This window comes from Canis aureus, chromosome 23 (genome assembly GCF_053574225.1).
Source record: "Canis aureus isolate CA01 chromosome 23, VMU_Caureus_v.1.0, whole genome shotgun sequence".
Classification (NCBI taxonomy): Eukaryota; Metazoa; Chordata; class Mammalia; order Carnivora; family Canidae; genus Canis; species Canis aureus.
The window spans coordinates 19,732,688-19,759,495 of NC_135633.1; the positions used below are offsets into that span (position 1 = coordinate 19,732,688).

The 26,808-nt window shown below is 43.8% G+C and overlaps 1 protein-coding gene across 2 annotated transcripts; it reads right to left on the minus strand.

Moving 5' to 3' along the window:
- On the minus strand, positions 1 to 26,350 carry OLFML1 (olfactomedin like 1). 2 transcript variants are annotated; one of them, XM_077866639.1, is made up of 3 exons: positions 25,695 to 26,350; positions 23,199 to 23,563; positions 1 to 1,741 (listed from the first exon to the last, which is right to left on the minus strand). In XM_077866639.1, the coding sequence occupies exons 2-3, from the start codon at positions 23,407 to 23,409 to the stop codon at positions 951 to 953; spliced, it is 1,002 nt and encodes a 333-aa protein (XP_077722765.1). In that variant the 5' UTR covers positions 23,410 to 23,563; positions 25,695 to 26,350; the 3' UTR covers positions 1 to 950. The 2 variants fall into 2 exon arrangements, with proteins under 2 accessions (XP_077722765.1, XP_077722764.1); XM_077866638.1 differs by having other exon boundaries at positions 23,199 to 23,487; positions 25,695 to 26,348.
- Positions 26,351 to 26,808: the final 458 nt, after the last annotated feature.

A 26,808-nucleotide genomic window follows, 5' to 3' on the forward strand; every position in this document is an offset into this window, starting at 1 on the left:
TTTGCTTAGTGTCAGTTTTATTGTGTTTCTAGCAAGCAGACAGACACAGGGGAGGGTAAGACAGGATGAAGCTACAGGTGGGATCCTCACCCTTAGGCTGTAGGCTGGTTTTCTGGAGGAAGTAGCTTTTGAAGGGCTTACAGGAAGGTCTTGTGCAGACATGAAAACAGGCTACAGGGGGCAGACCATTATTTTTTAGGATGAGATGCTGAACATAAGGCTGAGTGAACAAACATACATATTTGATGCTTTCTTGGGCAACAGAAAGACCAGGACCTGCAGAATTTTCTAGCCTTATTTTCATTTGGAAGCTTCATTATTCTGAATGGCTCACCTAAACTTGTCATCTCTAAAATGGCAATTATAAAGACTTCTTCCGAACGTCTCAGAGGGTGGCATTAGATGATGTACAGAGGAGCACTTTGTCACTGGCAAGGGGTATTCAAATGTGAGTGGTTTTACTTTCCTCTTATATCTCCTCAGCTTGGTGAAGGAGCAGAACTGGGGGACGTGGAGATTAAACATCAATAGGAAGTGATACTTTAGTTGGGCAGTGAAAAATGGAAGAATAGCAATCGGCACTTGTGCAGGAGGAAAGAGCTTCAGGAAAGGCCAGGGGCCAGGAATATTAGGAGGCGGGGTACATTTTGGCTAACTGTTGGGGGTAGTAAGGAAAGGCTGGACGTAAGCTAGATCAGCATGTGGACAGCCTTGAGAGCTGGGAGATTTGGTTGGGTGTTGGAAGTTGAAAATTTCTGAACAACAGACCATCTAAGCTCTTGGAAGATGACTCAGGCTTAATATCCAGGGAAGGATGCATATGGGAGCCCACTTCTAGCCTCTCTCCCTGAATGTGATCAGGGGATACTGTATTGCAAAGGGGCTGTGGCCTCAGTGTCCCAGAGAGCAGTGTCCACAGCCTTACTGCTCTCTCTCCGTGCTGTCCTGCATTACTCCAGAGGCTGCTTTCTCTTTGTCTGGAGTTTGTAAATGATCTGGTTTCCATCATTCCAGGCATAGAGCTGCTTATCTCTAGGGTTGTAATGGATCATGGAGTGACTTCTTGGCCGCCTGGGGAAGAACAGTTTGGGCAGATCCTCCTCACCAATAGTGCCCAGGGGATCGTAGACACAGGTGATGCGGTGAGGGCCGTGGCCACCAGGACTATAGACGACATACAGAACCCCACACAAAAGGAAGGAGGCTTCAGCATCCTGGCTTCTGCATGGAGTGTCCCATGAGTGTTCCACTCCCAGTGTGCCAGGTTCAATTTTTGTGAGAACCAAATGGCCATAGATGCCTGGCCCTGAGTGGATGGCCCAGAGCCCATGCTCATCCACAGCCAGGTCTATGTACGTTGATGGGGAGTGCTGGTAGACCAGTCCTCGGCCTGCCCCTCCTGGGAGCAGCATTCTATCTTCCACAGTCCTCTTCTGCAGATTATATTTGATGATCTCGTTGAGAGTCCCTTGGTTGTGAAAAAACAGAAAACCTTTGTGGATCACTTGGCCTGTTCCCTGCCAGGAATGTGTTAGGATTAGCTTCCTCGGGGCTGGCTTGGTGCTATCCTCCATGAATGCTCGTATGTTTGCAAATTCCCACACGGTTTTGTTTCTGGATCCAATTAAAAAATAAACCTTTTGGGAATTGCTGGCAGCATCTTTCATCCAAGAGCCATGTGTGTCCGTAGTCTTCTTCACTATTTTCAGAGACTTAATGCCCATCAACATGTTGTCACAGCCTGGCCAAATGGGAGAAAAAGGAGAGGTACTTTATATACATGAGATGTCTGCTTTTCTCACAGATTACTTCTTAATTTTCTGTTTATTGAAGCAGGGTTGACTTACAATGTTACATCAGTTTCATATGTACAACATACTGATTCAACTTCCCTATATGTTATGCTTGCTCACAAGTGTAGTTACCATCTGTCACCACACAACACTCTGACAATACCATTGACTATATTCCCTATACTCTATCTTTTATCACGTTTATTCATTTTGTAACTGGGAGCCTGTGCCTTCCACTGTTCTTCACCCATTTTTCTCCCCGCAACAATGGTTTGTTCCCTATATTTATGGGGTCTCTTTCTTTTCTTTTCTTTTCTTTTCTTTTCTTTTCTTTTCTTTTTTTTAGATTCCATATGTAAATAAAATCATATGGTGTCTTTCTCTAACTTATTTCACTTAGTATAATACCCTCTAGATCTATCTATGTTGTCACAAATGGCAAGATTGCATTCTTTATGGCAGAGTAACGTTTTATATATACCACATCTTTATCCACTCATCTATTGAAGGACATTTAAGTTGCTTTTATGTTTTGGCAATTATAAATAATGGTGAAATAAACACAGGGATGCATATATCTTTTCAAATTTAGTGTTTTTGTTTCTGTTGGGTAAATAGCCAGTAGTGGAATTACTGGATTATATGTTATTTCTATTTTTAATTTTTTGAGGAACCTCCACACTGTTTTCCACAGTGGCTACAACAATTTACATTCCCACTAATAGTATACAAGGATTCCTTTTTACTCCACATTCTTGCCAACATTTGTTATTTCTTTTTGATACTAGCCATTCTGAAAGGTATGAGGTGATATCTCTTTGTGGTTTTGATTTGCATTTCCCTGATGATTAGTGATATTGAGCATCTTTTCATGTGTCTGTTCTAACAGATTGCTTTTTTCCTTCTGTGTCTAGAATAAAGTTATCACACATAGATCAATCACAATTTATCGTATGGTTTAAAGAATCAAAGAGCTAAATGAATAAATGCGTTCTTGTTAAGGGAGTTGCTATCCAATTAGAAGAGTCAACATTTCATTCAAATCAGGATTTAAATAGCTATTTGCTGGGTCAGAGACCCTGTTCACCTTCTTGGGGTTGAGACAGCAAGAATCACTTAGGGGCAAAGCTGCCTAGTTCAATTCCATTTGCCAAGATTTTACCAATTATCTACTGTGTACTTAGCTTACAATGTTCCCAGAACCACGCTAAGTAAGTATTGAGGATAAAAAACATAATATCAACCCTAAACCTTGAGGAGATCACTTTCTAGTGAAGGATTCTGGCCCTTAATCCTATTAGAACATTATAACTAATCCATTCCTTTATTTACTCATGAATGCATATATGTAGTCAGCAGACACTGGATCCATACAAAAGGTGAGATACTGAGCTAGGTGTTATGAACTGAGGTGCAAAGGGCTGAGGGGCAATGATGAGTTAAGATTGGTTCTTGCTTTATAGAAACTACAATAGAAAACTTAAAGTGGATTTTTTACAAAAGGGCAGAGGATGGTAATATCATTTGAAGAAGGGGATAACCTACATTTGATTTGATCCTTGAGGGGTGCCATTCTGAGATGGTTGGGAATAGCATTCTTTGCAATTCACAAAACCACATTTGGGAAAGTCCTTCATGACTCCTGTTAGTAAAGTAGTGTAGAATTTAATCCAATAATTGCTGTTGCCTCAAACTAGATGCATAAAAACAAAGTAGTAGATTGAAACCAGCTCTGTGCCTGGAACATTGGGCAGTGGGGTGGGGTTAAGGAATATGGATTTTATTCTACTGGCAGGTAGGGAGCTACTGAAATTTTTGAGCAACAGAGTATCATGGTCAAGATTAATTAAGCAGTCGTGTGTATGATGGATACATAGGAGAGAAACCAAAATCAGGGAAACCAACTAGGAGAGTATGTCTTATATTCGAAACAGGATCATAAGGGTCTGAAATAGGTAGAGGAAGATGAAGTAACAAAAGGGCTTTACATTTCTCTGGCTTCTCTACCTTCATGCAAAAAACCTCCCTTCTTTGTATCTCATGCTATCGACTCCTTCTAGTCTAAATCACTGATAGCTCTCCAGGACACTACCCCATATGCATCAAGAGCCCGGTTACCTCAACCTCTTCAACTCCACAGCACAACGCTTTCAACCTATTCTAGCAACCCCCTCCCACACCCATATTCTGGATCCCTGCCCCCCATCCCCTGGAACTGCTCCCTATTAGAAATGGAAAACTCTACTCTCCTACCCTCTGCAACAATTCCTTACTCTTCCATTTCTCACATTTTTATTCTTACCGACTCTGCTCTTCCATTTCCTCATGCCCTCCAGTCCCTTGACCTCTGCTTTCTCCCAGGCTATCAGCTTCTGTTCCTATCTAGGCTGGACTACTGCAATACCTCTCTCACCAGCGCCCTCACCCACCACCCCCTTGTTATTCCACAGTTACCCACTCTACAAAAACCCCTGGTTCTGGGTGAGTTCAAATATCTGGCTCCGTCCCAGAGTGTGTGGTAGAGAAACTCTCTCAAAAATGTGTCATTACACATTAGGGATCTCCAACTTCAGCTGAGTACTAAGTACCATACCGCTCTCTCCATGGTTAGGCCCCCATCTGCCACATAGCAGGTGTCTTAAATCTGCACCCCCACCACATACACACACACTACCTCATCAGTCCGTACATTAATAACAGACTAACTCCTTTGAAAAAATAAACACCATTAGACATGAAGTCCCTCCATTTCCTGTCCCTCACTATAAACTTTTCTTAAGTTGTTCCTACTCTTGCTACCCTCCCACACATCTTAGAAGAGGCACATCATTCCTCTTGTCCAAGACTAATACATTCACTTGTGCTCTGATCTCACTCTTTTCTGGCTTTTTTTAAGTTTTTTTTTTTTCATTTATTCATGAGAAACACACAGAGAGAGGCAGAGACATAGGCAGAGGGAGAAGCAGGCCCCCACAGGGATCACTACCTGAGCCAAAGGCAGACGCTCAACCACTGAGCCACCCAGGTGCCCCCTTTCCTGGCTTCTCGACTCTCTAGGTGAATTGCAACCATTCTATTATTTATCTTTAATTTCTCCTTCACTGCTAGTTCCCTCGCTTGTAAACACCCTGCCTATATTCAAAAACAATTCTCCCTCAATTAGACACCATCCTCTAGCTATTTCACTCTATCATTTTATGTAGTTCTTCCTCCAGAATAGTCTATGCTCTCTTGGTCTATTTCTTCACCTCTCATCTTTCACTTCACAATAACTTCACAGAAACTACCCTTCGTAACATCACCAAGGACTTCCCAACTGAAACTCGGACCTTTATGTTCATATCCTACTTCATCTCCCCACAGCATGACAGTCTTGATCAATTTCTCTTTCTTGAAGATTTCTTTTTTTTTTAAGATTTCTTTTTTTTTTTAAGATTTTTTTTTTATTCATTCATGAGAGACACAGAAAGGCAGAGACAAAGGCAGAGGGAGAAGCAGGCTCCCTGCAGGATCCTCCAGTACCCCAGGATCATGACCTGAGCCAAAGGCAGATGCTCAACCACTGAACCACCGAGGAGTCCCTCTTTCTTGAAGATTTCATTTCCCTTGATCTTTGTGTCACTACTGTCGTTGTGTGTGCCTCCTACTTGTTTCTTCCCTACTTATAGCAGAGACAGTATCTGTGTTCATCAAATGCCATTTCATTTTCCTCTTCCCTACTTGTATATTCGCACCTTTCTTTGCAGTTAGGCTGTACCCACTGATCTGTCTTCTGTCCACTGAGATCTAGACAGACATGGTGGAAGCCACTTCCACGGGCCCTCAAATACACTATCTTCCATGAGATGACCTTAGTATCTTGGAATTCTCATGGGGTCCATGGTAAAGAGGGATATGGGCCAAGATGAAATTAGTTCTACTGGTCATTTCAGGAAAGGTGGGTCACCAGTTCTAGTGAGGAACTCGTTGTTGGGGCTGCCCTGTTAGTCTCTTGTGAGGTAAGCAGTGTCATGGGGGTGGGGAGTGGTGGCTTATTTGAAGCATAAGGAATCCTGTGGGTATCCCTCAAATCCTGCCAAGGTCTGTATGGGAACCATATGGGCCTCTCTCAGTGACTGCTGGAGTGTGTGGTGGTGGGGTGCCAGGCATTTAACACTCTCCCCAGGAGCACTGAGCTCTGTGTGTTTCCCTCAAGGCTTTGCAAAGGCTTTGCTATAAGAAGCTGGATGGGCCAGTGGGTTGTCATTTTCTTCCTAATAGATGCTTGGGTTCTTCAGGCCAAATGAGGACTCTCTAGAGTCAGAGGACAGGAAACAGGGTAAAGGAAGAGAAACTGGACACAAAGAGGAGAGGTGCACAGCCTGAGAAGTTCCAGAAGTTCCAGAAGTTTTGAGGTAAGCAAGCATTTTAGCAAACTGCTTGTTAATGACAGCTGTTTGGATAGAATTCTATCGCAGTTCCTTCATCAATTCATCGTCTACTATTACCATACCTTCTTTTCTCTCCTCAAAGCCTCCATCATACCTTCCTCACTCCCATATGAAGGTCTCGACTCTTATTTCACTGAGAAAATAGAAGCCAGTCGAGAACTGCATCATCTCCTGCCAGCATTACTGTAGTAATTTCCCACAGGGAGGCCATACGTCCATCCTTGACTCCTGTACTGCATTCCACATAACAGCCAAAGTGATCTTTTCAAAATATCAGTCAGATCATATCACATGTCTGCTCAAAACTCACCAGTGACTTTCCATCTTACTAAGAGTACAGTTCAAGTCTTTACCTTCCAGGCAGGTGAGCTGTCCTCATGTGGCTTCTCTGGCCTTACAATACTCCCACCCTCTTCATTTCATTCAGTCACACTGGCCTTCCTGCTATTCCTCAAATTGTGCCAAGCACACCCCTGCCTCAGAAATTTGTCACTTTTTCATCCTTCTGCTTGGGAACCATCTTTCCCAGATATGTACACGGCTTCCTCCCTCACTTCCATTAGGCCTGTTCTCAAATATTCCCTAATCATTAAGGCCTTTTCTGACCACTCTACAAAAAATGGCAACCCTCTTCTCCAGGTCCCCATAACCCCCTTACCCTAGTTCATTTTTCTCCATAGTGCTTATTATCTTCTCTCTGACATCCTATAAATGCATCTGTTAACATATTTACTGCTTGACTCCCCTCAGTGGAATGTAAATGTCATGAGAGCATGAGCTTTTTTTTATCCATTTCATTCACTGCTGTATATCTTGCCCCTAAGATAGAAAATGTCACACAGTAGGCTAGTATTTACTAAATGAATGAATGAATGAATGAATGAGTTTTCCAACCACCAAATCTAATAACCAATTGTATCTGAACCCATATTCTCTGTCTTGTCTCCTGTTCCCTTTATTTTTGTGGTAGATTTCATCCTCTCTAACTTACTCAAGGACTTAGCCTCAATAGTCTCTCCCTACCTACTGGACTCTTCCCCTTGGTAAACATATAGAACTTTCTAGTGGGGCCCCATTTCTCTCTTCCATTTTTTAATGAAACTCTTCGGTGAGGAGTTTCCTCACCTCCAATTATGTCCTAAGCTGCTCTAATCAGGCCTCAGGCCTTCCCTGGTCTAAACTCCTCTGCTTATTCCACAGAATCAGTTCTTGTCAAGGTCACCAACAGCCTTCATGTGGCCGAATCCAAGGGTCAATTCTTAGTCTTATGTCCTAATCAACTTCTCAGCAAAATTGGATTACTTAATCACTACTTCCCCTTGAAAGTCTTTTCTCTGGTTTCTGGAACACCCCTCCTTTTGTTTGTCCTCCCGTCTTTCTGGATTTTTTTTCTTGGGATCCATTATTGGTTCTTTTTCCTCTCTCACTTAAGGAGTAAGTGCTCTGTCCTCACATCTCAGCTCTGAGCCACCTCATTCTATCTTATGGCTTTCAGAGCCACCTCATTCAGCTTCATTCTGATGGCTCTGCATACATGTAAATTCTAACTAATGATGAATTCTGAATTTGCCTCTGGAATGACATCCTATCTAGATGTCTACTTAGTCCCAAACTCACTTATCCAACTGCCTGCTCGATGTCCCTACTTGGACATCTTTAAACTTAACCTGTTCAATGCAGAACTCTTGCTTCCCCCCCCCCAAAAAAAAACCTCTCTCTCTCCCTACTCTTCCCATCTTAAGCAAAAAACATCAACCAAATTTCTTACCTAGAAGTCATTCTTAACTCCTTTCTCCCCATCTCCCCACTACTGGCAAGTTCAGATATTAAAACTAACCTTTAAATGATGTTATACTTAAATTAAAATGCTCAAATATGTCTCTCTCCTCTTTTTCTCACCACTCATCCCTGTACTCCCTGAATCCTCCCCTTTTGCCTAGACCACTTCAGTGGTCTCCAACTTGTCTCCCCAATTTTATTCTTGCTTACCTACAATATGTTTTCCATGATGCAGGGGATGTGATCTTTTTAAAACCATGAATTATATGGCTGACCATTAAACCCATTCTCCTATCACTCTTGGAATAAAATCATAACCTCTTACCCCATCCTAAATACCTAAATGATATGGCAGCTGCCTGTCTATGGGACTTTATTCTCTACTCTCCCTCTTGTTCACTGTGTTGTGATTATGCTGGCTTTCTTGCTATTCTAGGAGCATGTCAAGTTTGTGCCTAATAACTCCTGCAGTTGTAATTCTTTCTGCCTTTGTACTCATTTCCCTGATCCTCCCACAGTCTGCTCCTCTCAGCCTTCAAAAATCAGTTTCAATATCATCTCCCTAAAGGGCTTCCTATGACGACTGCATCTAAATTTAAAATGGTCTAATACAACATCTTTCTTATTTCCTTGAGATCACTTGTCATATTCTGTAATTATGTCATCTGTTTTATTTTCTAGCTTATTGTCCTTTTCTCCCACTAGACTATAAGCTCCACAGAAGTAGGGCTTTTGTCTTCATGTTTACTATTGTACCCTACTGCCTACTAACTCAGTGCTTTGTGGGTTCAGTAAATATCTGTTGAATTAATGAAGAAAAGAGCTTAATTCAAACAGATGTTTTTCTAGGGCCTATACAGTATTGTGCATCTGGAGTTCTGACCACAGGCCGGTCTTAAATAAATAATAATTTGTAAAGTATTTTAAAGCTTTTAAGATACTTTAAGATCCATGATTTCATTTAAAAATCTGACACAAGGTGCTGGTCAAAGAACATATGGCAGGAGTGGGGATGGGGATCAAAATTAGCTGGGAGGAGCTGAGCTCCCAAAACTCAGTCTTTTACATTGTCACGTCATCATCGGCTGCTCCCAAATGCCCAGGGGCCTTGGGGCCTTGCCTGGTCCCCAGCGTGGCCAAGGGAGGCACTAGAAAAGTCTGTCAGCCATCAGTTGCCACCATGTCCCCCTGTAGACATGCTTTATAAAAATTGGATTGTTTCCAATGTTTCCAAGGATTGTTTCTTCGTGGCCTCTGGGTCCACTTCATCCTGGCTGGCCTGGTTATAGTCCCCCCTTGCTGCGAGGGATATGTTCCAAGACCCCCAGTGGATGCCTAGAACTGTGGAGATACACACACACACACACACACACACACACACACACACACACACATAAATGTTTTTCCTATATATTATACATGCAAAGCTATGATAAAGTATAATTTATAAATTAGGCACAGTAAGAGATTAACAACAACTAATAATAGAACAATTATAGCAATACACTATAATGAAAGTTCTGTGAACGTGGTCTCCTTCTCTCTCAAAAGTACCTGAACTGTGCTGTCTTCACCCCTCTTGTCGTCACTAAAAGTGTGAAAGCGAAACCACAGACAAGGGGTGATTAATATATAGGAAGCTAACCCCTAGGGACAACAGAGAAGCCTGGGCTAACTGCAAATCTTATGCACTGCAGGAACAGCTAAGGGAAGGACACCCCCCACCCCCGCCAGGCTGAGAGGAAGAGAAAGGACTATGAGGGGGTCCTCTGGGCTATACCTTTTCTCTGCTTCTCAAGCTGAGAGTGTCTCCTGTGCACCCTCTGCTCTTCCCACACTCTCTGGTGATCACAGAGGATGAACAAATGAGGGTTTAAGCTCATCGGTGTCTTTTTTTTTTTTAATAGATGCTTTAATAGGGAAGAGGAGGGGTCCATGGACCACTAGAGAAGCTCAGAGATTGTTTGCAATTGAAGAACAAGCACAAAGGCTTGAGAAATTAATAAATATCTACAGATACATATAATTTGCTTTGCACAGTAGCAAGCACTTTATTCACATCATCTTGCAATAAGTGCTTATAATAAGCCTAAGTGGTCCACATTTTAATCTCCATTTTCCAAATGAAAAGAAAAGAGTTGGACAAGTTACTTGGAAGGTCACAGGGCTTTGGGTCCTCTGAGCTCAGTGTGAACCCAGAGGCAGGGCAAGCCAGGAAATCTCCAGTCAACCCCCGGGGACATGCCCATCCCTCCAGAAGGAGAGTCTGTGGCTTACAGCACAGCTACAGAGGGGGACTGTGTCTAAGAACAAGGCACATTCAACATCTCACAAGGGAGAAAATGTTCATTTAATATACAGCAGAAACTAGTACAATCATTCTCCTTTCTCCTTCTACTCCTCCTACTACATGCAGAATCCTTAGAGAAATAGCAAAACAAGAGAGAGTGTTGATAGATGGTTTTGATTAGGGAGAGACAGTCCTGAGAATACAGAAATACAGAAAACACAGAATTTCCCCTTGTGCTGTCCTTCCTTTGTAGAGGAAACCTGGGACTGGGAGTCAGAGACCTGAATGGTCTGAACCCTGTCTCTGGTTCTCTGTGTGTTTCCCCACAAGTCCCTTAGTCAATCTGCCCTTAGTCCTAAAATGGGGGGTTTCGGTTGGATGTTCTCTATATTTTTTTCAGGACTGAGAGTCTATAATTTTAGAAATTCTTCTTTTGGAATTTGGAGAAAATATACTTTTAGTGTGTTTGTAAAAGGGTAAGATAGAACTGCCTGCTGTGCTTCTCTTGAGCAAGAGATAATTAGCAGGAGAAAAAAGGTTGAGGAAGGAAATAAATTTAAAACCTTTGAGTTCAGCCAAGATGCAAATTATTTAACAGAATCAATGGCAAGCAAGGTTCCACCTGCAAACCAGAGAATGCAAATCTGTGGTTTTTCCTTGGGACACAATTGCAGACAAGCAATTAGGCTAGGATTTGGCCTAAGGCCTCACAGTGACTTCATATACAAATATCACTTATTTGAATTTTTTAAATACCTTTCCCCTTATTTAACATAACACTCTCTCCAGATCTGGTGAGACTTGTCCCTCTACAGGGGAGTGACTCAACTCTCCTCTAGTTATGTCTCAGAAACATAGATCTGGATGTTGATGTTGAGGAGTGGGAAAGAGAGATCACAGGGAAACAGGTAGAGTCTAGAAGTACAATCCAGATCAGAGATATCCAAATAATGATGGGCATGGGAAAATTAGTATGGATTCGAGAAATAGGAAAAGAGGGGTCAAGTCTTAGCCACTGGTTAGATGGGAGGAGCCTTGAGGGATGGGGGTGATGGAATATGGAGGGATAGACACAGAGAGGGAGCTTCTGGGTTTGCTTGGGAAAAAGAGGAATGAAATATATTTTTTAAAAACCCTCCTGTAAAACCATGAGTATTTTAAAATAAAAACAAAACAAAACAAAAATGAGTATTTTGACTGCTTCTTGAAATTCTGTGCTACAGGGATCCCTGGGAGGCGCAGTGGTTTAGCGCCTGCCTTTGGCCCAGGGCGCGATCCTGGAGACCCGGGATCAAATCCCACGTCGGGCTCCCGGTGCATGGAGCCTGCTTCTCCCTCTGCCTGTGTCTCTGCCTCTCTCTCTCCCTCTCTGTGACTATCATAAATAAAAAAAAAAAAAAAAAAGAAATTCTGTGCTACAAAACTTGACTCTTTCAACAACCTGGATTGTATTCATGTTAATAAACATTAGTCAATACCTATCGAGTGACAGGTATAATGTCCGGCTCCGGAATGATAAAGGTGGAGCTCTTAGATGAGCAATTAATTACAAAAGCTTTGAGCAAATATAATGAAATTGTCAGTGTAGACTTAATTTGTTGAAATTGGGGCTTCACTGTTAGAAATTAGGGCTGTTTCATGCTTTCTGCCCACAGAATAAATTTCAAAGATCTCAGTATGGCATTCACGGTCCTTCGCCGACCTCCTCTAGGCGCTGCCCTACTCCACTGGGCTGGTCACTCGTCACCAACTTGCCATGACCTCTTACAAGTTTTAGACTTTTCCCATTTTATTCCTTAGCTCACTGTCACTAACTTGGAATACATCTACGAATCCTTCAAAACAAAATTCTCTGGCTCCTGCAGAGTAATCTGTTGCTCCTTCTTGCGTGTGCACAAAGCATTCAGTGCAGATCTCTTCCAGAATGTTATCTTGCTGAATCAGAATTGCTTACTCACTCTGTTTTCCTGTAACTACTCGGATGGGGGGTGGGTCTTATTTCTGTTGTTTTGCTTTGTTTTGTTTTTTAAAAGATTTTGTTTATTTATTCATGAGAGACACAGAGAGAGAGAGGCAGAGACACAGGCAGAGGGAGAAGCAGGCTCCATGCAGGGAGCCCGATGTGGGCCTCGATCCCAGGACTCCAGGATCATGCCCTGGGTTGAAGGCAGGCGCGCTCAACCGCTGAGCCACTCGGGTGTCCCTTTTTTTTTTTTTTTTTTTTTTTTTTAATTTATTTATGATAGTCACACAGAGAGAGAGAGAGAGGCAGAGACACAGGCAGAGGGAGAAGCAGGCTCCATGCACTGGGAGCCCGATGTGGGATTCGATCCCGGGTCTCCAGGATCGCGCCCTGGGCCAAAGGCAGGCGCCAAACCGCTGCGCCACCCAGGGATCCCTCGGGTGTCCCTTATATCTGGTTTTATCCAGAGCGCCTGGGACCCACTATGTATATCCTTCCTATTTAATCTCATTGCTTACTGTCTACAAACTCAAGGATCAATTTGATTTGGAGAAGACAGTATTTGCCAGTGTTCAAACTTCTATCCCCGTTCATGCTCTGCCAGCTTAGAAATTGGATGGATTTAAATAGCAAGAGGTAGGTGCGGGCATTCGCAGGTGCTCTTTCACCCTCTTGAGTGCCTGAGTAGATGGATGGCAGGAAAGCAAGAAGGTTGGCTTGTGTGAAATGGTGCTCGGTGAGCCATAGGAGAATTTCGCTTTGCAGGAGGGTGCATCCAGGGCTTTGAAAGGGTGGTGCACACTAGGTGCTCTGTATGTTGGTTTTGGTGAGTCATAGAGAAATCTTTAGTAAATCTACTCTAGGAGTTGTCCCAGGTTCCCAGCATTAAATTCAAAGTATTTCATAGTCCCCACTAAGGTGCCCTGACATCTTCCCCTTATCAGTGATTAACAGTAGCTTGTGAGAAAGAAAACAGATTTGCTATATGGCTGGTTGCTTGCATGGCTCTGTTCCTCAACATCAAATTGAGAACTACACAGAAGCGCATGGAGGCCTGGAAGATGTGTGAGTGTGAGTGTGAGTATAAGTGTGAGTCAGGCCGGCTCCTTCCATGGGGTCCCTATAGCTAGAATCCAGCACAGCCTACTGCTTTCAGATGTTTCCTTTGGGCACTGGCCAGCTGCCCTAACTTCCACACCTCATCTGATTTTCTTCCGTGGGATTTATTATCCTCTATCTGACATGTTTTAAATTTATCTGTTTAATGTATTATTTTGGGGGGCGCCTGGGTGGCTCAGCGGTTGAGGATCTGCCTTCGGCTCAGGGCCTGATCCTGGAGTAGGGGATTGAGTCCTGCATCAGGCTCCCCACATGGAGCCTGCTTCTCCCTCTGCCTATGTCTCTGCCTCTCTCTGTGTGTCTCTCATGAATAAATAAATAAAAATATTTTAAAAAATAAATGTATCTGTTAACATTATTTATTGTTTGACTCCCTTCAATAGAATGTAAACCCTACCAGGGCAGGGCTTTGTCTAATCTCTCTTTTTTTTTAAGTGCTGTATGTCCTGTCCTAAAATAGCATCTGGCATATATTACAATCTTTCTATTTTAATTTTGAATGTGGTAAATATCGATAGTTGTAACTTATATCAAGAAAAATTCTTTGGGGTCCTGAATAATTTCTAGAAATGTAAAAGGTTCCCGAAGCTAGAAGTTTGAAAATGCTGTCCTAGAGGCGCCACGCCATCAACACTCATGGGAAGTGAGGCACTGAAGTGGGTATCCTCTGAGGAATTTCTGACCAAACAACTCCATTTTGAATCAATTATCTGACTGTTGCAACATTTAAGCATTCCGAGATTATAATTATGAACTTTTTGTTTTTGTTTATTTTTCATTTAAAAACTGAGCTGGTTTTTGTGGTGGGCTTTTTTTTTTTTTTTTCATAGTGTTTTTTGTTTGTTTTCTTCCTGCAATCCTATTCTTACCAAACTAAAAGGGATAGAAATGTTCTCAATTTCTAGGCGTGGTACTCCCATTCTCCCATTTGCCTGGTTAGGAAACAGAGTCATTTTGACATTGTGCCACCGATTCTTCCTGTGAATCTCACTTCATCTTGTTCTCACCATCCTGTCTCAAAGTCCAGGACCTGCTCTCTTGAACTTGAACTTTGCAGCAGCCTCAAAACCATCAGCCACACACTAATGCCTGATTTACTGATTCCAGTAGAAATTTGCATTTGTAAAAACTGATCTTGTTTAATGCCTGTTTATAGGAGCATTAAGATCAAAAATCTTTTTAGATGCTGTCAAAGGTTCTAGTGGAAGGGTAGGCTCTAGAGCCAGACTTGGAACTTGCTTTGGCCGAAAGAATTGGGTACAAGTGACCAGATCTTAGTGTGCTTGTGCCTCCTCTCTCAGAGGTCTGCCTCCATCACCGCCCAGGTTCACCTCCTGAAGGATCAGGGACCATGTGGAGGAGATCCAAGCCATGGCAGCTGAGATCATCCTCAACCAGGCATCCCTCAGGCCATGTGCCCCTGGGACCCCAGCCAAGAGCACCCACCCCAGCCCAGGTCTGCCCAGCTGCCCTGCAGACTCCTGAGAAATAACCAATGATTATTGGTTTAACCCACGAAGTCACAGCATTGCATTATTGTGGCAACAGATAACTAAGCTGGGCTCTGGCTGTTAGCCTGGCTTTGTTTAGATGGCTTCCCTGCTTGGCTGTAGCTTTTTAAGGATGAGGATGTTACCCTGGTCAATTCCATAGCTAATGCCTCACAGATAGAATGGGGTGAGGGCACGGTGAGCAGAAGGAGGCTGAGATGAATCTGGTGTGTCTGGGGGGGGGGCACATTCCTGAATGTAACAGGAGTATGGGAGGCAGATGGGACTGCATGAAACACTGCACCATAGTTTCTTCATCTGACAAGAAGTCACAATGGTATCTACCTGGCGGGGTTGTTGTAGGCTTTGGACAACATAACAGACAAGAGGCCTTAATGCAGTCTTTGGCAAGTAGTTGCCCCCACTTTCTAATAAACTATTCCTCAAGGTCAGAAAATATCGATTTCAATTCTGTTCCAAGCACTGTGATAGACTTGGAGAAGATAGCATGAATAATGCAGGGGCGCATGAACCCTATTTAGTGTGTTCAGAATAGCACATCAGACACAGCACAGAGCAGTGGGTGGATGGGGACAGGCAGTAGAGACATAAGGTGAGGCTTGAAGTTCACGTGTTCAGCCATTGACGTGTTATCTCCCTTTACAGAAAGGTAAATAGGGTAAATATAGTGCAGACGATAGTCATAGTTTTTATCAGCAGGTGTTACTTTCGTGGAAAGTGACAAAATACTTAAAGCTAGGTTGAGGTCAGGTTGTAAAGGGCTTTCTTTATGCTATTTTATGGGGTTTGCTTTACCCTATAAGTTGTGGTTACTGTCAAGGTTGCTAAAGCAATGATGCAGTAACTCTAGCAGGCTAAGCCCGGTGACCATACAGGACAGAGCCCTGGAACGGGCAGAGCGTGGTGGCAGGAAGCTCGGTGAGCAGGCTCCGGCAATAATCAGGACAAGAGACGAGGAGAGAACAGTGCCCATGGAAAGAACACAAGAAGGCTTTGCAGAGAAAAAGGATCTACTGGCTTTTGTGACTGGTCAGATGAGGGCCAAAGAGACCTTTCTGAGGTTTCTAGCACAGGGAAGTGTGTGTGGAACTCCTCTGCTGAGAAAATCTTGGTGGTGGTGGTGGGGGGGCGGGGTTGAAGAGGAGTGTTTTAGTTCTAAAAGTAAACGAAGGAAAGGCAGGGAATTAAAAACCAAGGAGGTGGGGGAAGAAAACTGACCCTTCTCAGGGTTTAAAAAAATAATTTCAAGTAATCTGTGAGTAGGAATCATCATCAAACAGTGACCAAGAGGACTGTCTCGGTCCTCAGGTGTGCCCCACAAGGAGATCACAGGCCAGCTGGGCCTCCTGGGTGCAGGCACTGACACAGAGGCCTCCTACCCCGAGTGCCTCCTGGACGGCCCTGGAGATGGCCACCCGGCTCCCATTCCCCCTCCTGCGCACACCCGCCCTCCCCACTGCCCTGTGGCGGGAATGACCTTCCCCAACCTCCCTGGGAGCCCTGACGCACCCATGCTTGCCACTCTTGAGCACAGCAGCACAATGAGAGAGGCCAGAATGTGTAGGAGGCAGCTTCCCCCTCCCCCCAGTCTGCGGCCCAACTCTGGCATCTATTAGCCAGGAGACCCTGGGCAGCTGGGTCATGCTCTCAGTGCCTCGATTTCCTCACAGATAGAATGGGGATAACTGTAATAGGTACACATAGGGCTGTGTGAGAATCGGATGATATAATACAGTAAGATAGATACATACTTAAAGACGACTCAGCACATAATAAGCACTCAATAAACAGCAGCTCCTAGGAGTCGCATTACTGTCATTCCCGAAGCCTGAAAGCATGAGCCGGCTTAGCACAGAGGAAGCCCCCTTCCAGTTCTTCCACCTGCTCTCCGTGAGGGCCTCTCTGCTCCCACAGGCTGTTCCACTTGCTTGAAGCAGCCTCTCTACTCTACTCTCCATTTAATCTGTTCTTTTCCATTATGAAAACTCAGCTTGAGGGTTACTTTCCAGATTCCACATCCCTCCCCTGCCACCAGCTCCACAGCAGCCCTGACCATACTTCACTCTTAATGGCAGCCCCTTGTCCTTCAGTGAGAGTGGGCAGCGCTCTGGCTGTTAGCCTGGCTTTGTTTAGATGGCTTCCCCGCTTGGCTGTAGCTTTTTGAGGACAAGGATGTTACCTTGGTCAATGTTCCATAGCTAACGCCTGGCACAAGGCCCAACATATACACCTGGAACTCAGGAGACATTTGCTGAACTAGTGAGCAAATGAATGAGTTAGAGAGAGAATGAATGGGTGTTCCCTCTACCTAGAGCCAAAAGCCACCAGCAACAACAACTCTGGGATCTTCTATCAGTATCTGTAGTGATGGGACTGGAGGTATTCTCCTAGACGGCAGGCCTTCCACATAAATAAACAAAAGAAGTAGTGTGTATATAGGTCTTTCCGGACCCAGCACACCCACCTCTGGGGACTCTGCAGGGGACAGGACAGGATAAGCTCTGCATAGTCTTCTGGTACTGCTGGCCCCATGATGTAGCAATTTCTGGGTAGAGAATGTGTGTGTGCACACCTGCACATATATACTCTCTCTCTCCTGCCGTTACACTTGCATGTATACTCTCAATCCCCTCCCTTATGGAAAATTAATTATTGCAAATTAGATCTTTTAATGCTTTGTGCCACTTGTCACAAACTAGTGGACTTTCCTTGGGAGTTGACTCACAGAGATGTTTTCTTTGGCTTCCAGTGGGTTTATTGCTTTTTGTGTGTGTGGGTTTTTTTTTTTTTTTTTTTGCTTTTAATGGCTTTGAATATGGGCCAGGCACATTTATAATATCTGAATGGATCCCACAGGTATTTAAATGTGCAGCAATAGACTTTCTTTTTGAAGCCTGATCTAACAAAAGATAGAAGTTATTTAATGCACAAGTCAGAGGGTTACTTGAGGTCACCTATGTGCACCCTTGCAATAAAAGGAGGGGGCATGAAACGGGAAAGAAAATCAAGTCTGCGATAATGGCTTGTTTTGACTGCCTTGAGAATTTTTCTTCATAAGCTGCGTACAAATAAAAAGAGGTTAATACTCTTATCCACACAAGAACACAGCCTGTGGAATCTGAGAAAACCTGTTAGTTGGATAAATTCAGTCTGGGTGTCTGAGGCAGCATGCTTTGCCATAAGTTGCCAAGTGCAATGCAAAATTTTTTTACTAATAACAGAGTGCCAAAGATTCCAAATGACTTTTATATATATGTCAGATTATGTACCAGTACTTTCACTCACTGCATTCTAAATTGTGTGAATGTGTGTCTGTGTGTATGTGTGAGTGTGTGTGGTGTGCGTGTGAAAGAGATGGGGAGTGAGGGAGAAAAGAGCAGAATGTGTGTGTCAGAGTTAAAAAGATTTAAGAATTTGACCTAACTGCAGGACATCCGTGGGATTGCAGTCCTCATGTGAATGTCATTTGGGGATTGTCTCTAAATAAAGGGTAAAGACTTGAGAGCAGCTCTATAGGAAATGGCTTCATTATAGGGTGATTCTATCTTATTTATCATCCCCAGTATCTAACCCTTTCTAGTTGAGAAATATCCCAGGAGTAAATGCACACCAACTATATTTTTTAAGTAGGCTCCATGCTCAGCATGGAGCCAATGTAGGGCCCAGTGTGGGGCTTGAATTTATGACCCTGAGATCAAGACCTGAGCTGAAATCGGGAGTTGTATGCCTAACCAGGTGCCCCGAATGCAAACCATTTAGACTGATGTCAGAATTTTCTTGAAGTCTCTTGAGACACAAGGTTGAATCTCCCAAGGAATTTGCACCATTCTCTCCCTTTAGTGTTTCTAAGAAACTCTCTTTGTAAGACAGCATGTATGTATGAAAGGAAATACTGTGACGTGACGATCCCTCCCTGGCCCATAACCCCCAGGTGTTTGCCCACACAATAGTGCTGACTTGAGTCTTAAGGGTTTTAGTAGGAGTTCTGTAGCTGGCTCAGTCCCCACTGGCCAAGGATAGAATACAGGAAGATCAGAGCCTTGTAGGAAGAAGGTAGGTACAGGCAATTAGTACCAGATGGGCCTAGCAGACTAGAGCACGAGGTAGGCAGAGTTCCAAGATTCCCTCCCCTGGTGTAGATGCCCTGCACAATCCCCTCCCCAGCAACACCTGTGAATATGACAGGATAGCATCTGTGATTTGGTTACATCACAAGACAAAGGTGAAGGGACTTTGCAAATATAATTAAGGTCTCAAGCCAGCTGGTTCTGAGCTAATCCAAAAGAAAGTTATCATGGGTGGGCCTGACATACATCAGATACAAATTCTTTTTTTTTTTTTTTTAAAGATTTTATTTATTCATTGAGGAGAGAGAGAGAGAAAAAGAGAGAGAAGAGAGAGAGAGAGAGCAGGCTTTCCATGGAGCAGGGAGCCAGATGCGGAATTTGATCCCAGGACCCCAGGATTATGACCTGAGCCAAAGGCAGACACTTAACCAACTGAGCTACCTAGGTGCCCCAAGATACAAATTTTTAAGAAGGACTCGGTACTTCCTGAAGAGAGACATTCCCCTTTTGGCCTTGAAGAAGCAACAACCACATTGTGAGCTGCCGATGTAGACGGGCAGCTCTAGAAGCTGAGGGCCTCAGTCTTACAGCCATGATAAAGTTAATCCTGCCAACAACCTTAGTGCGCTTGGAAGAGGACCCTGAGACCAAAGGGTCCAGTTAAGCTGTGCCTGGGCTCCTGACCCACAGACACTCCAAAATAATAAACATGTATTGTCGTAAACTGCTAAATCTGTAGTAGTTTGTTACTTGGCATTAGAAACCTAAGATAGATACAGTTACTAACAGAAATAGCCGAAGGAAAAAAAAAAGTGTGGAATAGGCACATATACAAAATACAGAAAAGCCTATTCTTGAGGAGAGAACCTCTGAAAATAATAGATCTATACTAATCACATCATTATGATTGTTTACAGGTTTGTCTTCCCCTGAACTAAGCCCTGAGGGGACTCTGCTGTCAGTATTTCTACTATAGGCCATTTTTACAGCCTCCTCCTTGGGCTGTGCTGACCCAGACTCTGTGAATACAGAAATGAAGCTGTCCATATGTTCATGGCCCAGTCGAGGAGCAAATACACACAGATATATGTGGTTGAGAGTATTAATGGTCCCCTGGAGGATTTAGTGAGATACTTTGGGAGCCCTAGAAGCCAATCTGCCTGGCAGGAGAGCTTCACTGAAAAAAAAATATATAATTTATATGACTATATATATATTACTTGCAACTGCATGTAGGTAAATTATGGGAGAAGCAACAGCTGAAAATCAACTTGGGTCACTTCATAAAGGGCCTTCCCCATATAAAAAGCCAAGAGATTTGAATGGAATTTTTGCTGTTGATAATTGATAGAGAGCAGAAAAAACAATTCTACACAGAGGTGTAATCTAATTTATTTGGTGTTGTGGGGAGGTCTGTGTGACAGCAGATAGGAAGCAAGATCAGAGGCAAGGAGAGCAGTAAGAAAGCCAGAGCGGGGCGTAGACATGACGTGCTCACCCCTCTATCCCTACTGTAGAGCACAGGGCCCATCCAGGAGGAGAAGGCCAAAAGTGTTTGTTGAACCTTAAACCAAAGAGTCATCAAATGAGAGCTCCAGAGGTGATAGGCAAGAAAGTAGCAATCTCTGAGAAGTTGAAAATTTTCACTCACCATGGAGCTGGGAGAGGAACTATTTCAGGCCTCCAGTGTCCAAGGAATGAGGGAGAGGATAAGGAGTTGAAAAATCAGCAAGTTCAAAATCAGGATGTCTGCTGAGCTCTAGCTGGAGAGGACAGGGCCGACCCCAAGGCCTGAGGAGCTGAGCGAGTCCAGGGACCAGGAGTAGGTCAGAGATCTAACTGAGCACCACTGTTTAGGGCTGGAGTCCTTCCTGACCCCTGGCATGAAAGTTCGGGCACATTCTAGCTCAGGCCACACTGGTACCCAAGCTTTCCCATCAGATTTTTATGCAGCCTCTGTTCATCCTCTGTGGGATCACACTTACCCTTTTTCTCCTTCTTTCACTATGTGCTAACCCCTCTTTGGTCCCTCTCAGAGGGTGGTTCATCTCAAGACAATGTCAGCACCAAAGAAAATCATTTACTTATTCAACCAACTTGGTCCATTGCTTCGTATTTTAGATAGACACCCTCCTCTGTCTTCTGCCTCAGCATTAAGATGTTCCCTTTTCTGTCAAAACCTAATAACCCCTCTGTGTTGACAATCCCTCCCTCCACCTATTTGTTCATTTCCTCCCTTAGTTATTCACTGACAAATATACACCGGCCCTAGACACTATTCTAGGCACTGGGACACAGCATTGAGCATAAAATGCGGGATCCAAGCTCTCATAGAGCTGACCTAGAAGGAGAGGCAGAAAATAAGCAGTGAGCAAATAAGTGAACTACAAGACTTCAGAGTATTAAGTACTCCGAAAAAAAATAGTAGAGTAATAATTGCCCTGGGTTTCTTATCTCAAGATATTTTTTTTAAGATTTTATTTATTTATTCATCAGAGACACAGAGAGGGTGGGGGGAAGAGACACAGGCAGAGGGAGAAGCAGGCTCCATGCAGGGAGCCCAATGCGGGACTCAATGCTGGGACTCCAGGATCATGCCCTGGGCCGAAGGCAGGCACTAAACCGCTGAGCCACCCAGGGATCCCCCTATCTCAACATATTTGAGAACAACTACCCAAAGACCTAAGCCAAAAATCTGGAAAGTGTCCTGGACTTATCCTTCTCACTCATTTTTCACTTTCGATTATCAGACACCAAGCCATGGGATTCCAACTCTCAATGGCTCTCAAATCCATCTGCCCTTCTCCATCTCAATGACGCTTAATGCAGACACAATCGGTTGTCCTCAAATTACTGCAGTAGCCCCTAAATGGTCTTTCTTGAGTCTGGCCCTCTTCCTACATGTAGTGCCCCTGACGAAAATCACTGGGTGGTTCTCTCTCATTTTTCCAATCAAATTCAACTCCCTTCGCTTTGCATGAGGGTCTTTTATTATCTGGGTCCTGCTGAACCCTTGAGTCTTGTTTCTTTTTCTTTTTTTTTCAATGATAGTCACACAGAGAGAGAGAGGCAGAGACACAGGCAGAGGGAGAAGCAGGCTCCATGCACCCGGAGCCCGACGCGGGATTCAATCCCGGGTCTCCAGGATCGCGCCCTGGGCCAAAGGCAGGCGCTAAACCACTGCGCCACCCAGGGATCCCTTGAGTCTTGTTTCTTGATCCCCAAATGCACCTGCCCAACAGAGCTTCCACTCAGCCACACCTGCAGATCTTCGTGCTCATGTGTTATGTACTCTCACGCCCTCTGGAGGTTGTGCCTGCACCCCACGTGCCCTCTGCTCATTCTTCACTAACGCTTTGTTCAAAACTCAGATCAAGCATCACCTCACTTTGAAACACCCTTCTTATAATGCCCCATGGAGTTCTTATTAGGATTACATGGAGAAGATGTATGAAATCTTTAGCACAACACCGGCAATCAGCTTTTATCTTATTTCCCTGATGGAGTTTCTCACATTTGGGTCAGACATAATTAACATGTAATTAAAGTTTTCCTATTTGCAGTGAAACCACCTCAGAATGCAGACACTGAGCTGGGCGACTCGTCTCCCTCATTGTTTTCATAAAATGGACAGGAAAATTTCTTTCCTATTTATGTTTTTCTTGCTTGATACTTGTTATCATAATTCGAGTTCCTAACCATTATTCTTAATGGCCTGGAAGTGATTTGAATGGGATCACAAGGCTGAAGACAAATCCCTTAGATATCACCATCCTGACAACACACACAGTACTAATTCACTGCAGTTCCCAGTTCCCAGCCTGAGGGTTGGCCAATGCCATCTAAAATTTCAGACTGTTTCTCGGCACATTTGTGGCCGCTGCTGACTGCCAGGGCACTGTGAGAATCCACCAACCTTCCATTCTCTCTGGAAGGATCTGGGACAACACACCTCTTCCAAACCAAGGTCTATCTGAAAATGCCCTTCCTGGGCTGACCCCTCACACTGAAGCTCTGACCTTCTATTGGGCCTTTAGGAACTCTCTGTGCAATGAAAAGCTGCTTTCTGAGGATGACTTTTCCTGCAGACACCTGTTCGCTGCTAAGGTTTCCCTCCCAGCACCTGCACCCAAAAACCACACATCTGGTTCTTAACTCTCATACTTGGCCAGACCCCTATCTGTGCTGAGTCTGTGTCTCTGAGTGTGAGTCCCTAGAAGAGCTGCCAAAGACACAGTTCTCTTACTTGAATTCAGCAGATTCCGGATCTTCTTCTCCTCTTCGGCCTCTTGGATGAGCTTTTCTGTCAGGGTCTTGTCCTCTGATTCCACACACACATCAGCTTCTCTCAGGTACTCTAGGTAGTCGATCTCCCGTTGGGCACGTTCGACTCTCAGGACCAGGTTAGTCACTGCACTCTTATACTCACTCGTGTAGGTTTGACATCTTCCCAGCATAGCGGATATGTTTTTCGAGAACTCTCGGAAGTCTTGAATGTATGCCCTCGTGGCTTGGGTGCATTTTTCCAGTCCTTGCTTCAGTCAGAAAATACATTCTCAAATTATTGCTAGTTATGTAAATCAGCCAAGTAATATAAATAGCTATCATTCACTGAAAAAGATTTTTAAAATACAAATAATCATGATGGGGGAAAAATAAAAATCACCCATAATCCCATAATCACCCATAATGATTTGTTAGCGAATCAGTTTTTAAAAGTTTCCATGCATTTCATCATATATATGAATACATATTTTAAAATGCGATTTTACTATATGTAGGTTTTGTGACATATTTTCACTTGCTGATCTACCGTGAACATATTTCAGTACTAATTAATAGATAGCTACACAATAATTTTAACGATCTAGAATTCCATTGACTTGATGTCCTATTATTTATTCTATTAGATTCTTTTGATGGATATTTGTGGGCTTTTCAAATTTTTGCCATTCGAACAACTCTGAAAAAAATCTTTGTATTTACATCTTCGTGTACTTATCTGGCTTTATTCTAGGGTAGATTTCCAGAAGTAAGCTCCATCCCTAGCACCTGGCTCAGGTCCTAGCACATAGTACTTAATATTTACTGAAAGAAAGAATAAAATGAATGAAGAATGGAAATGGGGTGGCCAGGTTTAAGAGGATGTATACTTAAAGCTCATTTGTCAGTCAATCAAAATGCTCCCCACAAAAGTTGCAAAAATTTAGACTACAAATAGCAGTACGTAAGACTGTTCACTTTGAAGGAAAAGAAAGATGGAGAGGTAGAGAAAGAGGGAAAAAGTAAGAGGGAGAGAGGGAGAGAAAGAGAGAAGCTACCTAAATATATTCTTTTATTTCTTCCTTATCCCTCGGACACAAATGCTTCAGGGTGAGGACTATATTGGTTTGTTTCTAAGTGTCCACACTGGCCATCAGGGACCACCACCTGGAACTTAACTTACCCTCCAGGTCATGACCAGGATGGGAAGATCTATACAAACCACACCCCTATCTTTTTCAATTCCACATTCATAGCCATCAGAGTATTTGTCTATACTTTATACCCTTGTCTGCAGATCAACTTTTCAGTTACTGAGGAAAACCTGCAGGGAAATGCATGGTGCTAATCCCAGGGTAAATTGGTGCTAAATGCAGAGGGACTATGGTTGAGTGTAATTCTAGCACTTTCTAGGAGGCGTGCTGGGGAGGAGCTATCTGAGGAGAGGGCAAGTAAGGCAGCAGCAAAAGGCTACTGGCCTCGGAAGATCGCATCCCCTGCCCCCAGGCCTCAGCTTGTTGGACTGGACAACTTTAGGAAATGCATTCGGGTTGCTCTTTGGAATTATTTTATTTAACTAGATGACCAAATAATTTGGACTTCAAATATATTTATATTGTTCAAGAACATATAGAAAATAAATATTGGTGATAAGAGTGTCTTTGAAAAGGTGTTTTTGGAAGAAGATGAATAATTTACCAAAATTTAACTGGTACAAAAGCAAAGCAATGAAGTATGAAATAATGGCTAGGAGTATGTCAAAGACTAAGGCAGAGGGTTACATTTGTTCCTGGAAGCCTATCTGTGCCGAAAAAATGTTGGATTTTGTAAATTGTAAACAAGGGGCAGCTTCAACGCATGGAGAAGCAACCCGAGCACTTTCTCTCTATTTAACACGGCTTAAATCTACTCATTTCTAAACCCTGTGCAGTGCAGCAAAGAAGCTAAGATGTAGCTTTTTGGTAGAACATCATGACTTGTTACAGTGGCCTCATGTTCCATCATAAAAAGACAAAAAGAAAAGCTTAAATCTGCTATCATCCTGATATGGTAAAACATGAATAAAAACTGACCCAAATTTTTAGTTTTTCTATTTTAAAAATTGAAATTATTGAATAAGAACAACAATTTGGACATTTACCACCATGCCAGGTAATGGTTCTAAGTATGGATTAATTTTTTAAATCTTCAGAATAGCCATAGGTCAATTCTATTATCATCCCCATTTTACAGATGAGAAAAATTGCTAGATAAGAGCACGGAGTGAAGTCCTGCTCAAGGCTGGGGAGTGGTACAGCCTGGACTCTGGAGTTGGTGCTCCGAGCCACTAGACTATGCGAATGTTCACGCGTTATGTTGGCACAGTATTTCTCAATTACTATGTGGGGAACGTGTATCCCAGTAGATAGGGAAGCAGAGGTGAGATAAGGTGACTTCTGGGAGGGATGTTCCCCGGATCAGGTGCACAGATGCCACCTACCTCCAAGACTTGAAAGCGTTGGTAGATGTAGTGCACCATGGCCGGGTCCTGGGCACACTGTGGTGGGGGCAGAAGAGCTGCCAGGAACAGAACCAGGAAAGCAGAAGCTCGCCGAAGGGCCATCATTGTCCTGCAAACCACCCAGGAGTGGAATCTCCTGAGCTGTGCTCTCTAAGAAAACTCAAGGGTCCAGGTGGTGGTCTCCTGCTTTCTATCCACTGCTGGGAAAATCCTCTAAAAACAGCCAGGGAGCAAAGCCTGCTTGTTTTTCCACCAGATGCGTGATCTCACTTTGCAAGCTGGTGATCAAGTCCAGCTGTTGGCAAGCCCGTCCCTGGAGGCCTTGCAGGTCGACTTGGGCTAGAGAGGTCCTTGGGTCCATCTGTTACCATCACCCTTCACACACGCTGATCCTCTCCAGGCTAGTGGCTGCACCCTCTTGCAGGCCTGGGTGAATGTGCATTGGGGTGGGGGTGAGGGTGGGGAGGGCTTCCCCCCTTTCCTTGGCTCTTTGCGTTTTCTGCTTTCCTCCTCCCTGGTGGACTTTGCAGTCCAATCACAGGCTGACCCAACACAAACCACCCCCAACTTCTTGGAGTTGGACTCTCAGATTAGTTTCTGGCAAAAATTCCCAGGATCCTTTTCCCAGAAGTCCTTTTGGGAGACCCCACCCCTCCTCCAGACTCTCTGCATTCCTGTAGCTCTTAAAGGCACAGCAAGGAAAATGAAAGCTTGGCTACACCCCTGTCTCTGAATAGCCAGTGTACAGGGCTGACTGTCCCTTGGGGAGAGAGGTACAATGTGCCACAGGCCTGGCTGTCCCAGGGCTGACAGCTGAAAAATCTGGAGGACGGAGATTAGAGGAGTTCTATTAAGAGGCACAACAATAGCTATCCATACAGTGATGCTCCCAGAGCCAAGCCATCAGGACATGGAACTCCTTTTGTAAGGAAGTCCTTGAGCTTTTGCAATCTCTTGAAGCTGAATCCTCTTCCTGTAGCTACAGGCCAGCAGTTCATAATTCCTGCAGGCCTTGGTACATCCCTAGGGCAAAGTGGTAAAATCTTCCTTTTTTTTTTTTTTTTTGCTTTGCTATCCGGGCCTTTAATGATCT

What these genes read in the sequence shown, in the direction of transcription:
- OLFML1 (XM_077866638.1), bottom strand. Translation starts at nt 25,820, where the DNA reads ATGATGGCCCTTCGGCGAGCTTCTGCTTTCCTGGTTCTGTTCCTGGCA. An exon ending in AACGCTTTCAAGTCTTGGAG is followed by an intron (nt 23,488 to 25,694) that starts GTAGGTGGCATC and finishes TTCTGACTGAAG; the next exon opens with CAAGGACTGGAAAAATGCAC. An exon ending in CCGGAATCTGCTGAATTCAA is followed by an intron (nt 1,742 to 23,198) that starts GTAAGAGAACTG and finishes CCATTTGGCCAG; the next exon opens with GCTGTGACAACATGTTGATG.